At 36.9% G+C, this 18503-nt stretch overlaps 1 protein-coding gene across 1 annotated transcript in view; it reads right to left on the bottom strand.

Moving 5' to 3' along the window:
* LOC145684280 (disks large 1 tumor suppressor protein-like) overlaps window positions 1-18503 on the bottom strand; it is a gene marked incomplete in the record, with an annotated part of 1496324 nt that overhangs the window by 205742 nt on the left and 1272079 nt on the right. The window contains 1 exon segment of the mRNA XM_081756423.1: window positions 2580-2801. Coding sequence (XP_081612549.1) covers window positions 2580-2801 — 222 coding nt within the window.

Below are 18503 nucleotides of genomic sequence, written 5' to 3'. Positions count from 1 at the left end.
CGTGCATTTTCCTCTAATTTTTGTTCTAAAGAGCATTTAAATTAAATATTGTTTTGGAAAATTTTGACGAAATTGAAATCCCAATTTTAATATTCCATAACTTAGGAACGAAAGCTCCGTACGAGAAAATACTTGACATGCATACTAATTGTAAGTACCAACTTCGGTTAACATCAGATTAATTCTGCAGATCGCGTGCGATGCTACTGTCGTGAAAGAACTCAAAGATAGAATTTAGTTTGAGGATGAAGATTACAGAAGTATTCCAGGATAATCTTGTTTAAGGATGGACACTGTAGAAATATTCAAGGATAGAGTCTTGTTTGAAGATGAAGATTACAAAAGTACGAGGGCTATCCAGAAAGTAGATTACGTTTTCGTCTGTGTCCGCTAGGGGCGGGGCTAGCGAGGCCATCTTGGGGTCAGAGCGTTGCGCAGCTCAGTCGGCATCTAGCCGTGCTAGTGAGAGGTTCGTGCTGTGCTCCGTTAAGATACTGTGACGGTTTGAAATGTCTGCGTTAATTGAAAATCCCGCGAGCTGCGAGGTGCGTGCAGTAATAAGGTTTCTGACAGCAAAAAACTGTAAACCGATAGAAATCTATCGGCAGCTGTGTGAAGTGTATGGGGACAACATTATCACTGAAGGTGGAGTGCGACAGTGGGTCATAAGATTTAAAAATGGCCGAACCAATGTTCACGACGAAGATCGAAGTGGGAGACCCAGCAAAGTGACTGCCGAACTTGTCGAAAAAGTCGATGTTAAAGTCCGTGAAAATCGAAAGTTCACAATAACGGAACTTTCTTTGAGTTTTCCACAAATTTCGCGAAGTTTGTTGCACGAAATCATCAGCGAAAAGCTTGGTTACCACAAGTTTTGTGCAAGATGGATTCCAAAAATCTTGACAGAGGACCACAAAAATCAGCGAATGGCTGTTGCGTTGCACTTTTTGGACGCCTACAATAAGGATGGTGACTCTTTACTCGATCGCATCGTTACTGGTGACGAAACATGGGTGAAACACGTGAACTGTGAAACGAAATTGCAATCAATGCAGTGGGGGCACACAGGTTCTCCCCAAAAACCCAAGAAATGCATGCAAACAATGTCGGCAAGGAAGATGATGGCGACTGTTTTTTGGGACAGAAAAGGTGTGATTTTGGTGGACTTCCTGGAAAGAGGCACTACAATAAACGCTCAAAGGTATTGCCAAACTCTGCAAAACCTCAGAAGAGCAATTCAAAACAAGCGCAGAGGAATGTTGAGCTCTAAGATCTTGTTGATTCACGACAACGCCCGGCCCCACACGGCAAATGTCACGCGTGAAGTTCTTGAATCTTTTCAGTGGGAGTTGTTTCCTCATCCGCCGTACAGTCCCGACCTGGCACCGAGCGACTTCCACCTATTCCCAGCAATGAAGAAGTTGCTGGCTATGCAGCGTTTTGATGACGACGAACAGCTGCAAGAAGAGGTAACGAAGTGGTTGAAGTCGCAGGCGGCCGAATTTTTCGACGAAGGAATTTCCAAGCTCGTACATCGCTACGATAAATGCCTTAATTTGAATGGTGACTATGTCGAAAAGTAGTATTTGTGTGTGGCTTTCATCTGTATATAATAAAATTTGTTTCCTATACTTTGTTGATTTTTTATTCCAAAACGTAATCTACTTTCTGGATAGCCCTCGTATTCAAGGATAGTCAAGAACTGTCGTGAGTCGTTGAATAAGGGGACTACGAAAATATCTCATTCAAATGCGACCATTACAGTTGCATTGAATGAAATAGACATGTATGAACATAACGAAAAAAAAAAATGACACAAAGAATATTAGTATGGAAAAGAATACTGAAAATTGTATAGATGTAACCGGAAAGTGTTAGAAATAAAGGGTACGAAAGATTAGTAATAGAGGTAATTTAAAAAGAAGAAAATAAAGTAGTTATAATATTATTATTTTAGAAGAAATTATACGTAATTTGACGGATGTGATAGTAAATATGATGGAAGGAAGAGAAGTTACAAATGATGTCCTACATCAAGACCACTAGTAGTTAGCGGTCTTGCTCCGCAACCGGTATGTCCCGAATCCAAATCCGGTGTCCGGTCATCTTCACAGGTTTCTCTAGAGTTTTTTCTCAGTTCTATCAGGTATCTAAAAATATGATCAGAATGCTGGGATGATATCTTTAAATATACTCTTTGGCTGATACTCTTTGCCGCTATTGTTAGTTGATTATTTCAGTATAAATTCGCTTCATAACAAGTGCCTGGAGGTTTGTCAAATAAAGAATTTGTGAAATGATGATGTGGGAGGAAACAGGTGAACTCTTGAGAAGACACTCGGGCATGATAATAACCATGTTACTAATGCATGCTAATATTATAGGTTTGTCCACCCCGAAGAGTCTTTTGCCATTCATGACTTGTTCCCCGATCGGAAACAGCACCACACGCTAGCGCTTGAAGTCATATTTTGAAATCGGATACGGACTTTCGAAACATCCTGCACAACACAAAAATACTCATCTCATTAATAAATATATTTAAAAAAAATACAAACATAAAATCTGCATGTACTCACTGGTGTATGTCTAACCGCAACGAGCTTGTCGCCGACGCAGAGTCGTCCATCCAATTGTGCAGCGCCGCCGTCCATGATTTTTGTGACGTAAATTCCGTTGTCACCGGGGATATGCTGGTTGCCGATACCCCCCGCAATGCTGAAACCCAATCCTTTACTGCCTTTGACAAGCTCAATTTCCATAACACGTACATTGCTAGGGTTTCTCCGCCGCCGAACATACTGAAAAAAAAGAAGAATGAGAGGAACATATAATTAAAATAAGAACAGGGCACAACTTAATTAAAATATTATATCCGGTATCCCTACAGTTTGAATCATAATTCTCTATCTGAGATGTTATCAACCTTTTTCCACTGACGTTCTATCATATTTAATATAGTGAATAAGGTGGAGTCTTACAAATCCCACCCATCATATGTTTCTCTCTAGATTTAAAGGTGCTCAATAGATGACGCTGGTTTCTTATCTATCATCATAGTTTGGTGTGAACTATCACTATGTTAATAACAGAAACACTATGATATTTTCCAATATGAGTTACGTATGGTCTGAGATACCCCACCAAAGTACAAATGTTATTTTTTAACTGAATGTCGTGAGTGGTAAACTGATGGAATGATAATGTAGATAGTAAGGAAAGAAACCATGGACACAAGGCTGTTCGTCACAAGTAATGTAAGGTCAAGGGATCGAACCAAGAACGCAGCGGAGATGAGCGCTCTACCACTGAGCCACGGTTTCTTCCACCCACCAACTATTTAAATACACTAAACCATTTACTGTTTTCGTTAAATTAAAAATAATAATAATAATCTACTATCAGTAATGTTGCCTACAAGAAAACATGTCGAGAATCAATACGAGACTAGAAAGAATCCTTTTAGAATCAAGACGAGACTAGAAAGAATCCTTTTAGAATCGAGACGAGACGAGAAAAATCCTAGAATCGAGACGAGACAAGAAATAATCCATCCTTTTAGAATCGAGACGAGACAAGAAAGAATCCTTTTAGAATCGAGACAAGAAAATAAAAAAAAATATTTTTAGAATCGAGACGAGACGAGAAAGAATCCTTCTAGAATCGACACGACAGAATCCTTTTTAGAATTGAGACAAGACAAGAAAGAATCATTTTAGAATGGCGACGAGACAAGAAAGAATACTTTTAGAATCGAGACGAGACTAGAAAGAGTCCTTTTAAGAATTGAGACGAGATGAGAAAGAATGCTTTTAAAATCGAGACAAGAAAGAATCCTAGAATTGATACGAGATAGAAAAAATGAAATGAAATTTTTGAGTTTTACGTCGCACGGTTATGCCGGCTAGGCTAAAGGAGACGGTGATGATGAGTAATGAATGAAAAAAATGGTGGAATGAAGAAAGTGGGAGGAAACGGGAGAACCCCGAGAAAACCCACGCACACGGTGTTTGTCCACCACAAAGTTCACTTGGCGGGAGCAGGGTTTGAACCCAGGACCCCATGCACCAGAGATGAACGCTCTACCACTGAGCCACCGCGGCCCACTGATACGAGATAGAATCCTAAAATTGAAACGAGACGAGATAAAATCCCGAAATTGAGACGAGACCAGAAAAAAGTCCTTTTAGAATGAAAATGAGACTAAAAGGATTCCTTTTAGAATCAAGACGAGAAAGAATCCTTTCAGAATCGCGACGAGACAAGAATCCTTTAATAATCGAAACGAGACGAGAAATAATCCTTTTAGAATCCAGACGAGACGAGAAAACATCCTTTTAGAATAGAGACGAGACGAGAAAACATCCTTTTAGAATAGAGACGAGACAACATCCTTTTAGAATCGAGACGAGACGAGAAAACATCCTTTTAGAATCGAGACGAGACGAAGGTCCTACAACAACAGTTACAAAATAAAATGTGAAAATCTTATTTCTAGTCTCGTGTGCAACACTAGCTATTAGTGTGTTTTCAGCAACGAAGTAAGAGGATTAAAATATTTATTGTATGGAAATAATAAGATTATAATCTAATAAGTAGTAATGAAATACATAAATGCATATTTCTTGTAATTTCCTGATATTTCTTCAAGAGGGATCAATTTCCATGCCTTCTTTTTAACATTATTATTTTCACAATGTTACTTCTAATCTTTTAAAGTGTTTACAAGTCTAACAAATTAAAAACGAACAGCTAGAAACAATATTTTTAAAAATGCGACACCACGTTTTCCTCCATAACATTTAATAGCACTCTTCTCTCGTTTATTTTTCTTTCTTTCTTTTTCTTTCTTTTTTGGTAGAAAAGAACATAACGAAATGAAGAGAGAAAAATGAAACCAAATATCCTTGACTATCGAAGAATTTAAGTTGACTTTTGTTGTTTTCTCTTATTTCTCAATGTTTAGTTTTTTTTTTTTTTTTTTATCATTATAGCTTCTGAAGTCGGGATCATGAACGTGAAAAAGTCAGATATAATACGTTCTTACATATAAGTCGAGTCAAATTGAATAACAAACCAAACTTAAAAGAATTTATGAGCAGAGTTTCCTTTTTTCTTTCTTAACTTTTAGCCTTTCAGACTATGATGTACAGTCAGTGATAAAAGTTCTTTCCATTTGGTGAAATTTATTTTGGAAATAACGGTGGTATAGCTGGAACGTACAACGCTGGCATGGCAGGAATCAACAGAAAATTACCTTCTTTTTAATTGACTGAAAACTGTACTCAAATTGTCCTTTCGTTCTGAAGTTATTTACGAAACTACTTCATCAAATTGAAAGAACATTTGTCGTTGACTGTACTCTAAGTACCGGAAATATAACCAAACTCTGAGACTGTCGTCAGGTATCAAGACAGAAACTGTAAGAGAAGGAAATTCCTCTTTTTATTATTTCCATTGGTTCAGCGACCCAAAAATAGATTTCATCTTTGCCTTGATTCCTCTACCGAAACCGGAAGTGCTCGTACATTACCACTTCCGGTATCAATATTGATCTCTGAGAATCACAAAACGTTAAAAGATAGTGAAACATCTTTTTTAAACGTGTATTTGTGTTTTATATCCAACTTTATCCCTATGTCAAAATATAAAGTAGTATAAACATATCCTTTCCGATTTAACATTACAGGCATAGACAGCATGAATTAACTATTCATATGAATCCAGTGTCCCAAGAATATGTTTTATCTCCCCCATCCTCATCTCTCTTCACACCGGTTATATCCAGTTTCAATATCGAGCACAGGTTGACTGCCATGAGCATCAAATGTGGTGCTCACCTTATTTTTCTGTGGGGCCATGAGCACCATATATGATGCTCATGCTCGATATCACAAATTACTAACCTATTCAGGTTCTTGAGCATCATATATGATGCTCATTGTCACAGATTACTGTGAGATCATGAGCATGACATATGGTGCTCGGCTCCCATTGGTACATTTTCGGGAGAAGCAAAATATCGCGACAAAAATATGACACGACTGTCCATAATTGAGCCAAAGGTAAGAAGAAATTTATGGCCTCCTGGAAGCAGTACCCTCAAATCACCTTGGCAGTCAATCTGTTAAAAAACATTTTTTAAAAATCGCGATAACCTTTACTTTGTATGAACTTGTGTCACGAATAGGTTCGTCCTATCTCCGCCCTTATATCTCTCTCTCTATTGACATCAGAAATGATAGGAAAATACCAGTTCCGGTTTCGATATTGATCCTCATGAATCACAAACCGTAAAAGTTTGTGATGAACTTTCCTTATTTGAACTAATCCTAAGAATAATTTCCGATTACGGGTTCAACATCAATCCTCATGGATCGAAAGCGATGAAAGATTATAAAATGATATAATATTAAATCTTTGAGTTTAATGCCCAACGATTTATGCCCTTTAGGCTAAGGAAAACGATAATTGAAGTGAAGCAAGTGAATGATAATGGAAGAATTGACGGAACGTGGGAGAAAACGGAACTACCCCGAGAAAAACCACGAATACAATGTTACCCACCACAAAGGTTAAAGACTGTAATAGACTTCCTTTAATTCACATAATGCTAAGAATATTTTTCGTCTCTGGCCGTATCTTGCTGTTGAATCCGAAATTAATAGAAATTTACTAACTACAGGTTCAACATTAATTCTCCCAGGATCAAAAAGCCTACAAGATTGTGATAACTTCCTTTAATTCACATAATGCTAAGAATATTTTTCGTCTCTGGCTGTATCTTGCTGTTGAATCCGAAAGTAATAGAAATTTACTAACTACAGGTTCAACATTAATTCTCCCAGGATCAAAAAGCGTACAAGATTGTGATAAACTTCCTTTAATTCACATTATGCTAAAAATATTTTTCGTCTCATCTTGCTGTTGAATCCGAAAGTAATAGAAATTTACTAACTACAGGTTCAACATTAATTCTCCCAGGATCAAAAAGCCTACAAGATTGTGATAGACTTCCTTTAATTCACATAATTCTAAGAATATTTTTCGTCTCTGGCCGTATCTTGCTGTTGAATCCGAAAGTAATAGAAATTTACTAACTACAGGTTCAACATTAATTCTCCCAGGATCAAAAAGCCTACAAGATTGTGATAACTTCCTTTAATTCACATAATGCTAAGAATATTTTTCGTCTCATCTTGCTGTTGAATCCGAAAGTAATAGAAATTTACTAACTACAGGTTCAACATTAATTCTCCCAGGATCAAAAAGCCTACAAGATTGTGGTAACTTCCTTTAATTCACATAATGCTAAGAATATTTTTCGTCTCATCTTGCTGTTGAATCCGAAAGTAATAGAAATTTACTAACTACAGGTTCAACATTAATTCTCCCAGGATCAAAAAGCCTACAAGATTGTGATAACTTCCTTTAATTCACATAATGCTAAGAATATTTTTCGTCTCTGGCTGTATCTTGCTGTTGAATCCGAAAGTAATAGAAATTTACTAACTACAGGTTCAACATTAATTCTCCCAGGATCAAAAAGCCTACAAGATTGTGATAACTTCCTTTAATTCACATAATGCTAAGAATATTTTTCGTCTCATCTTGCTGTTGAATCCGAAAGTAATAGAAATTTACTAACTACAGGTTCAACATTAATTCTCCCAGGATCAAAAAGCCTACAAGATTGTGATAACTTCCTTTAATTCACATAATGCTAAGAATATTTTTCGTCTCTGGCCGTATCTTGCTGTTGAATCCGAAAGTAATAGAAATTTACTAACTACAGGTTCAACATTAATTCTCCCAGGATCAAAAAGCCTACAAGATTGTGATAACTTCCTTGAATTCACATAATGCTATGAATATTTTTCGTCTCTGGCCGTATCTTGCTGTTGAATCCGAAAGTAATAGAAATTTACTAACTACAGGTTCAACATTAATTCTCCCAGGATCAAAAAGCCTACAAGATTGTGATAACTTCCTTTAATTCACATAATGCTAAGAATATTTTTCGTCTCTGGCTGTATCTTGCTGTTGAATCCGAAAGTAATAGAAATTTACTAACTACAGGTTCAACATTAATTCTCCCAGGATCAAAAAGCCTACAAGATTGTGATAACTTCCTTTAATTCACATAATGCTAAGAATATTTTTCGTCTCTGGCTGTATCTTGCTGTTGAATCCGAAAGTAATAGAAATTTACTAACTACAGGTTCAACATTAATTCTCCCAGGATCAAAAAGCCTACAAGATTGTGATAACTTCCTTTAATTCACATAATGCTAAGAATATTTTTCGTCTCATCTTGCTGTTGAATCCGAAAGTAATAGAAATTTACTAACTACAGGTTCAACATTAATTCTCCCAGGATCAAAAAGCCTACAAGATTGTGATAACTTCCTTTAATTCACACAATGCTAAGAATATTTTTCGTTTCTGGCTGTATCTTGCTGTTGAATCCGAAAGTAATAGAAATTTACTAACTACAGGTTCAACATTAATTCTCCCAGGATCAAAAAGCCTACAAGATTGTGATAAACTTTCTTTAATTCACATAATGCTAAGAATATATTTCGTCTCTGGCCGCATCTTGCTGTTTGGATTCGAAAGTGGTAAAAATATATCATTTCTACGATTTTTCTTTTCCGAATTTCTTCGAAACGAATTTTTGAGTTCATTCGCGCAATTAGTTGACGTCCTTGCTTTATTTTTTTTTACAGTAACGCCATCTGTGTGATAATTCTATATAATAACTGAAGCTTGTGTACGCCTGTCGAATCAGCTCTTATCCCTCTGGGTATCTGTAGTTGTTGCTTATATTGTTCACAATCTCTTTTCAAAACCTAATATGACATCTCAAGACAGAAGTGAGTTGCGCTGGAAAGTGTGAAACTATGGGGATTTTATACCTAAACCGAAAGTGACTGAGTTCTGTCACTTCTCTTACAACAGAGATAACAAGGTTGGAGACGGAATCTGCTCTTTAGACGCTGGATCCATATGAAATAAACTATTTCCGCTATCTATTAGCGTGTATGCTCTGAGATCAGAACTGAAACCGGAAGTTGTACAGATCCCTGCAGCTTTCGATTTTTTTAAATATAAGAATAGAAATACTTCTGATACTGAATTCATATGAAAAATAATAATACTATACACACTCTCTCTTCATAGCAGTTAGTGTAGAAACCGGAAATCGTATAGTTTACCACTTCCGGTTTGAATAGAGGGATAAGAATGAAGATAAGACCTATCAACCTATCATTGGGATGCTGAATCCACACCAAATAGCAATTTCTCGCTATATCGTACGGAGATCAATACTGACACCGGAAATTATTGTAGTGAATTTCTGCCACTTCCGGTTTTGTACGAAGAATAAGGCTAGAAGTAAAACCTATACTTCGAACGCCGAATCAATTCTACAAAATTACTTCTTGGTATTTATTTACGACCATCTTTGGTCCATAGTGATCAATGTTGAAACCGGAAGTCGTAGATTTTTTTTACTACTTCCGGTTTCAAAACAGTCTTCAGAAAGGAGACAGAACCTATTCCTGGGCCATTAAATCGATGTCAGAAACTACTTCTCGCTATCCGTTACCGTTTATGCTCTCACACTTGTCGATAGGCAGATAGACAGACGGGCTTAGCCATTCTCTATCAGACTTTCCCATACTTATCCATAACATAGTTTAGAAGTCTCTTTAAAAAGAGAAATCCTTCGCATAGGATTATTAGCAGTTAGAACACAATTACCACTACCGTAGAGAAATGTAAACAAGATCCACGCAGTACTTACGAACCTTGCGGTTGTTGCAACACAAGGTGCTAATGCAGCAATCCGCAAAGGTAACGGAACTTAAGCAACTGTGCAAACAGAGAAAATAAGGCCACGAAGCTTTTTACAACACCAAAAACCAACTACGAATACCTCCTTTGATGACTTTACAAAAGAAAGAAAGAAAATTATTTGAACTAACAACAATATCCTGTACTTGCAATTAAAGAAGTCACGAGAGAATATGCATTTGAAGGAATCAGTGTAGGAGCTAAAGTATAATAGTGGCGTACACAAGGGGGCGTTTTCAGGTTTAAACCTTCTCTCTTTATTAAGATATAGAAAAATAGAAAAAATGAAATCTTTGAGTTTTACGTCCCACGGTTATGCCGGTTAGGCTAAAGGAGACGGTGATGATGAGTAATGAATGAAATGGTGGAATGAAGAAAGTGGGAGGAAACGGGAGAACCCCGAGAAAACCCACGCACACGGTGTTTGTCCACCACAAGGTTCACTTGGCGGGGGCTGGGATCGAACCCGGGACCTCAAGCACCAGAGGTGAACGCTCTACCACTGAGCCACCGCGGCCCCCATAGAAAAATAGAGATTGATTAAAACGATTAGAACTAAACGTCTCTATTCAGAGCCTAGGATATATGAAACGGGTTCCAACTATCTGTCTTTTCTGCAAGAAAGCAGGAACTGATTAATTGATTACAATTTAACGTCCATTTTTAGTGCCTACGCTACATGAAATGGGACCTGCTCAGGCCCGTATCCATGGGGGTCTAGGGGGCCGGGATCCCCTAAATTTTTGCTGTCCCCCCCTAAGCTTTTCATGCTAGGCTTGCAATGAACTATAATATGGTGATGAACTATAATATGGTTGGATCGCCCTCTGGTTGTTTGAATTTCAGTAGGAATGCACACGAGACGAGTCGAGACAAGATATTCGTGATAAAATTCGAGTCGAGACACAGCTCTTCCAATAGAAAAATATATATTTTTCGAGTCGAGACATCACTTTTACGGCACATTTTCGAGACGAGACAGTCTCAAATCTTGTCTTTTGCGCATCCCTAGATTTCAGCAGGTCCGGCTGCACGGTCTGACTCAAGGTTAGGGATGCGCACGAGACGAGTCGAAACAGGATTTTCCTGACAAAATTCGAGTCGAGACACGGCCCTTCCAATAGATAAATATACATTTTTCGAGTTGAGACACCACTGTTACAGCATATTTTCGAGACGAGACACACACAAATCTTGTCTCATGCGCATCCCTACTCAAGATTCCTTCGCGAAAAAATTAAAGCCTACATTATTTTTACGACAGGGAAAACATAAGACAGTTATTTCTTGATTCAATGTGTAGTACTTTGAATTACATCGTTGGCTAATTATTATTCACATGACATTGCTGGAGCAACGTTTCTTAGAGTATCACTCTTTTCCGTTGATCAACCGACATGTAATACAGATTGCCAACATTGGCCAATCATTTTTTTTCTCCTACTCGCACAGAAGTATTAGCTTCGTTGCGTATTTGATAACCATGAACGTTTCCAGAAACTTTTTGGTTATGCCATTCTGAAAAATTCCTCCGGAACGGAGAAGTTGGAATATTCAGTTTTTCAATTTCAATTCAGCCAATACAATTCATGACTACTCCCAGAAGTAAAGAAAAAAATACATGAGGTTTTTTTTATTGGTACAAGAATTAAAACCAGCAGAGTTAGACTATTTTGGAGGGACTTCTACATAACAATATCGCTAATTATCCAAATGGCATAGTAGAGAGATCTTAGGTATTAATGCTGACGATTGCAAGATTTACCTGTGCAGAATTCGAGCTCCGCTTAAGGTATGGATATTATGTATATTGTTATTTTACTCTTCATATCCCCGCGTCTTCTTTGGTATAAAGGACAAAGCAGTGGGATGTAAAACAGAAATGAAACACAACAGTTTTTGTAACTCACAATCATTTTTAAAATAACTCCTTGCATTATCTGGCTGCTTTCCTTTTCGATACGGATACTTTAATTCTACGATGAGAACCTCGAACGGTCGATATGGTCAATTTTTTGGATCCAATGTTTGTCTGGTAACACTTGGTAACATAGTTGATGTTTTCGTCTTGCTCTTTAACGGAAAAAAGAAACAAGAACTCCATGTGGAATAGGAAAACACTGTATGGTAGAACACCGACCGACCAGGAGGTTTTCACAGCTCATCAAAAATTCACAGTAGACACGAAGACACTTTGATGTCTCAGGGGAGAAATTCTCTCTTCTTTTTGTCCAAGTGAAATATATGTGAGAAATGGAGGGGATATTCCCCTGCTCAGTTGTGAGGAAGAAAGATAAACATACACCGAGTCTCGTGAGTACACTGCCAAAAAGACAAACTTTAACTCAAAGAAAAATGACTTCGTGAAAGAAAAGGGACAAACACTAGTTTCTCTAAGTGTTAAGTAAATGTGAAAATCAGTAGCAGCAACAAACTATAAGAACTGTTATTGTCAGAGACTTTTAAAGGACTACTAGCTGAACCTGGGCTCTCTACACAGCACATCATTCACATTTAAACATGAATCTCCTTATTCCTCACAACTTTTGTACATGTCCCTTTACAGACGCAGATGAAGGATATCTTGATAACATTCGGCAAGGCTTACCATAAAGGAGAGATTTTTTTTCGATTATTTTTTTCAATATTTCGCACCGTTTGCAAGATTTGAGCCTACTTTCGGTTAGAGTTTCTAATTCATGTATGATCAGTGTTTTCTTTCTTCTTGCATGCAATATGTAATAAGCAAATACATTATACACATAAGTAATTACAATGTCAGTGATATATGGTATTCATTGGGAAAACCACTCCAAACAATAAAGATTCATCTTAGACTGAAGAAATGGTTATCCTTCGTTATTCATTCTTTGACAATGAAGCAACTCCTGAGAGATATACAACCACTGTATACAAATATGTGGTGTTGGAATGTATAACTCGTAGGATACAGCCTCTGTATACAAATGTTTTTTTTTTTTTTTAAATTCAACACTTTCAGTGTATCGCTAAAACTGTAATAAAGAAATAACGGCCATTTTTAATATTCAATTAGAACTCGACAATCTATACAAAATTTGGAATCGACCAGTGAAAACGGCACGTTTCTTGCACTTGTGGTTTTCAAGATCTTATTGTCGAAAGACTGGAGACAAACATATAAATCTAGCATTTAAATACATAGATAATGACTCCTTCATACGTACGAGGGCTATTTTGTTTCAACCTTCATTAGGCAATCAAAGGAGAACCATGTGAGATGACGAAACGTGGATAAGACAAAGCTGTTCATTGCACGTTGCCTCGTCCCACACCGATCGACAACGACTCTGTCACTTAATCATTGTAGAATAGCATCATGCATAAAGTCATGAGTGCAATTTGAAGCGCCCGCCCGCCAAGTGTGAACTACACGATATTATTCGATTTTTTCAGAAGGGTGTTGAGTTCCCTGACATAAACTTCCACCCTTGACTACTCTCGTTGTAGTCGTTGGTGAGTCCTTTTTTTTAAAACTCTCTGCAGCAAATATGCACACAGCCGCCGTAAATCCTTACTCATTTCAAAATGAAGTGCGGCTGCATTATGTGTCCTCGTATTTCGAGAAATCGGATTACATTACTTAGTTCACACTTGCCGCACGCTTCGATTGCACTCAATATAGTTTTACGTTCGCTACTATAGAACGATTGCATGGATCGAGTCTTTTCTATCAATGTGGGGAATGGACGACATCCAATGAACAATTTTGTCTTATCTTCGTTACGTCATCTCACGCTGTTCTTCTCTGGTGACGTAACGAAGGCTGAACAAAGAAGGGGAGACAGGCTTCGTACTACAGTTGTAACACATCAAAACTCACAGGAAATCGCTTTCACTTTACCGTGACCAGTTCTGTCCTCGATCATTAAATATACTATTTTCATTCATGAGTCGCATGAAAATCGGAAATTTTGGAATTATGTCACAGGTTTAAAAATCTTTACCACAAAACCATATTTGTTTATACGAGAATAGTTAGTTTCCTAAAACAGAAATGCCAACGTAATACCTTAGCATTGTGTAAAATGCTCTTCTGACCAATACTTACATCAGTGGCGAATGAAGGGGTTACCCTTAGGGAGATTTTCGATAATGGTAGATAATTTCAGCCTATGCATATTATATATATATATATATATATATATATATATATATATATATATATTATTTAGTGCTTTACTCAGCGCTTTAAAAATAGGTTCCGTCTCCCACCTTATCCGCCTATAAAACCGGAACTGGTGAATGTTATCAGTGCTGATTAGATTATCGGACACCTGTTGTTTTGAAGTCTACTGTAATTTCACAAACTAGCTTGTTTAGTATTGTGCATCCACTGAGTTTTACCAATACGATGAAGTCAATGCAGAAATTACATATCTAGGAGTTCCATGTAGTGAACAGGAAAAAAAAAAGTCTGCATAATTCATAGGTGCATACGTACAATAGAGACCATATAATCACCGACAAAGGAAACACATGCTCTAATAATTAATTAAACGATCAACTGGGGGAATTTACTCTCTTCCCTCCCTCCCGCCCACTGATTCCACCCTTCATACACACACCTTGCCAATGAACATCAGTAATTTTCAGCCAATTTCCGACAACTGCTGTAATATGCTGCAAATTATTCTGCTTACATAAATAGAGGGATCTATTTAGCTGAAAGGAAAACAAGGGGAGAAGGATGACATGAGTATATAATGTGAACAGTCAGTACGATGGAGGGGGGGGGGGGAGGAATACATGATGAGTTATTGAAGGCGTTAACAACCCACAATAGGAATCATCTGGGTTAATTTCTCTTCCCCCAAGAGTCAAATAGACGACCATCAATTTATGAAGCAATACGCGTAACTGCACACAAGCATCATTATTTTACAAACACACACACACATACACACACACAGTATTAAAGTAAGTATATGCATACTGATCCCATTGTTGGTAAAATGCCGTAACAACCTTTAGATGAGGTACAGTGAACTGTTTGTAACTCTTGGATCAATTGAAAAGTGGTCAACATCAGAAAACAGTACGCAATTTGAAACAAACTATTATACATAATCATTTATACAGGGTGTTTCAAAACAACACCGACAACGTTTGCGACGAGATTCCTGACACCAAGATAAGATAAAAAGTATAGACTAATCTGGGTGCACAAATGTTTCCTTCCGGAATTGTGTTGAAAACAAAAAAAAAATAACTTTAGAAGGTCCATAGCTCCAATACTATGGGACCTACCGTAGTCGGGTCAAGACTTCATTTAGGAACTAATACATGTGTTATCCAAAGCTACATGTTTCATAATCCTGCGGTACTTCTGCAACAAATTTTATACAGGTAGTTGAGCAGTTCAAATTATATACCTGTAACCAAACTCCCACTATATAAAAATTGTTGCGTGAGTACCTTAGGATTCCACGTGAAGTCTTGACCCGACTACGGAAGGCCCCATAGTATTGGAGCTATGAACCTTTAAAGTTCATGTTTTCGACAGCCTATAACTCCGAAAGAAAGAATTTGTGCACCCAGATTGGTCTATACTTTTTGTCTTATCTTGGTGTCAGGAATCGCTTCCCAAACGTTGTCGGTGTTGTTTTGAAACACCCTGTACATGTACTACTAACACGATGCTTGCAATTATCTATTAATTTTTATTTTATAATAAAACAAGCTTCTAAGTATAACGCTTTTATGAAATGCATTAAAAAGGACGCTTCTTTTTGAGGAGATAAAATAAAGAAGGGACTACGACAAAAAGCATTGGGCGCTCCTCCTATAGTTGAGTGCTAAGACACATCACTAACATAAAATCGCGCCCAATCCTTTTAGTTCTTCTCCCATAATTTTGCCCCACCAAAAATCACATATTTTAAGTGAATTTTTAAAAAGCGTTGTTTTAAAAGCATTTTTTACGCGTATTTATTACTTTCATTATTAAGTATTTATTCAATATCCCTACTCTATTGACAGAACACTTGAGAAGACAGCAGTTCCCAACTTTCCCGCTAGGGGCGCCACATAAAGGTCTTGAACCAGCACTGAACCATTCTGGCATCTATTGAAGTAGTACTGAATTTAACTATCGTTGCCTATGCATATACACAATCTAAATACAAGTTCTTCGAGAAAGAATGGCAGGGTTTTGTTTGACAACTCAATTATATTTCTTCAGTGCAAATACAATGTAAATGCAGTACTACTAGAATCCATTACAGTATGACAAAGTTAATGTGTGATTCGTTTGCATGCCACTATAGTATGACAAAGTTAAACATGTATGTATAGTATGACAAAGTTAAAATGCAATTTCGTTTGCATGTTAGTGAAGTATGACACAAAGTTAAACTGCGTTTCGTTTACATGTATGTATAGTACGACAAAGTTAAAATGCATTTCGTTTGCATGTTAGTGAAGTATGACACAAAGTTAAACTGCGTTTCGTTTACATGTATGTATAGTATGACAAAGTTAAAATGCATTTCGTTTGCATGTTAGTGAAGTATGACACAAAGTTAAACTGCGTTTCGTTTACATGTATGTATAGTATGACAAAGTTAAAATGCATTTCGTTTGCATGTTAGTGAAGTATGACACAAAGTTAAACTGCGTTTCGTTTACATGTATGTATAGTATGACAAAGTTAAAATGCATTTCGTTTGCATGTTAGTGAAGTATGACACAAAGTTAAACTGCGTTTCGTTTACATGTATGTATAGTATGACAAAGTTAAAATGCATTTCGTTTGCATGTTAGTGAAGTATGACACAAAGTTGAACTGCGTTTCGTTTGCACGTAAGTATAGTATGACAAAGTTAAAATGCATTTCGTTTGCATGTTAGTGAAGTATGACACAAAGTTAAACTGCGTTTCGTTTACATGTATGTATAGTATGACAAAGTTAAAATGCATTTCGTTTGCATGTTAGTGAAGTATGACACAAAGTTAAACTGCATTTCGTTTACATGTATGTATAGTACGACAAAGTTAAAATGCATTTCGTTTGCATGTTAGTGAAGTATGACACAAAGTTAAACTGCGTTTCGTTTACATGTATGTATAGTATGACAAAGTTAAAATGCATTTCGTTTACATGTTAGTGAAGTATGACACAAAGTTGAACTGTGTTTCGTTTACATGTATGTATAGTACGACAAAGTTAAAATGCATTTCGTTTGCATGTTAGTGAAGTATGACACAAAGTTAAACTGCGTTTCGTTTACATGTATGTATAGTACGACAAAGTTAAAATGCATTTCGTTTGCATGTTAGTGAAGTATGACACAAAGTTGAACTGCGTTTCGTTTGCACGTAAGTATAGTAGGACAAAGTTAAAATGTGTTTCGTTTGCATGCGAGTATACGTCCACGCAGTGGCGAACTGGGAGATAAAGTGCCCAGATAGGGATTAATCATGATGGCCCACGGAGGGTTGAAGCTGAGATTCACAGTCGTGTAGCCAAGCCAGAGTTTCTTTTTAAAAAATAACATTAAACATATAAGCAGTATTTAATCACCTTCCAAGAAAAAAAAGTTACATTCTATTAGCAGAAAATACGTATAATGTTTCAACTCTTCTCTCTGCTGACATTTACGTTGTTGAGATAACCAATGTTTCAACACTCCTTCTGCTGACATTCACGTTGTTGAAATAACCAACGTTTCAACTCTTCTCTTTGCTGATATAACCAATGTTTCAACTCTTCTCTGTGCTGACATCCACGTCATTGAAATAACCAATGTTTCAACTCTTCTCTCTGCTGACATTTACGTTGTTGAGATAACCAACGTTTCAACTCTTCTCTCTGCTGACATAACCAATGTTTCAACCCTTCTCTCTGCTGCCATCTACGTCATTGAAATAACCAATGTTTCAACTCTTCTCTCTGCTGACATCCACATCTTTGAAATGACCACTAGCCGTATCCCAAAATATACGATTTTGAGTTAACGCCGGTACCCTATATGATTTTACGAGATCTAAACCTTAGGAATGAAGCCTTCGTTGCGTATGATTCTTACAGATTCTCTCACAGTGATCGGTAGATCTTGTAAAATCAAATAAAGTACTAGTGCTAAGATAACGCAAATTTTGATAACGCTTAATGGGTTATTCCAAAAAGATATATATACGTGTGTCCGGTTATGAAATATTATACCAATCAGGAATGAAAATATATTGACAACCAATAATGACAGGATACACCAGTTCCGTTTTTCAGAGAGGGAAAAATCATCGAGTCTCATCACCAGCAGACCGAGGTAAACAAACTAGAAGGTGATTTTTTTTACACACTTCAACTTTATTATTATTATTATTATTATTATTATTATTATTATTATTATTATTATTATTATTATATGCTTGACTGAAGGGACAAGCGGTAATCTTCGCCTTTTCGCCATGGCCAGTCCGTCACTGTTTAAATTTGTGAACCATTCACAACACACGACACATATTCAGGAGATAATCAATTTCACAGCAGAAACTTGTAGGCCATGTCTTTGGGTAACAGTGCCAATTGTATCTCTTTGAGTCCTGCTTTCAACTGCTTCATATTTACCGATTTTAACACGGTACACACAAAAAGTAAT

This window comes from Thermobia domestica, chromosome 4, assembly GCF_964235325.1.
Source record: "Thermobia domestica chromosome 4, izTheDome1.hap1.1, whole genome shotgun sequence".
NCBI lineage: Eukaryota > Metazoa > Arthropoda > Insecta > Zygentoma > Lepismatidae > Thermobia > Thermobia domestica.
This window is presented reverse-complemented; position numbering and strand designations above follow the sequence as displayed.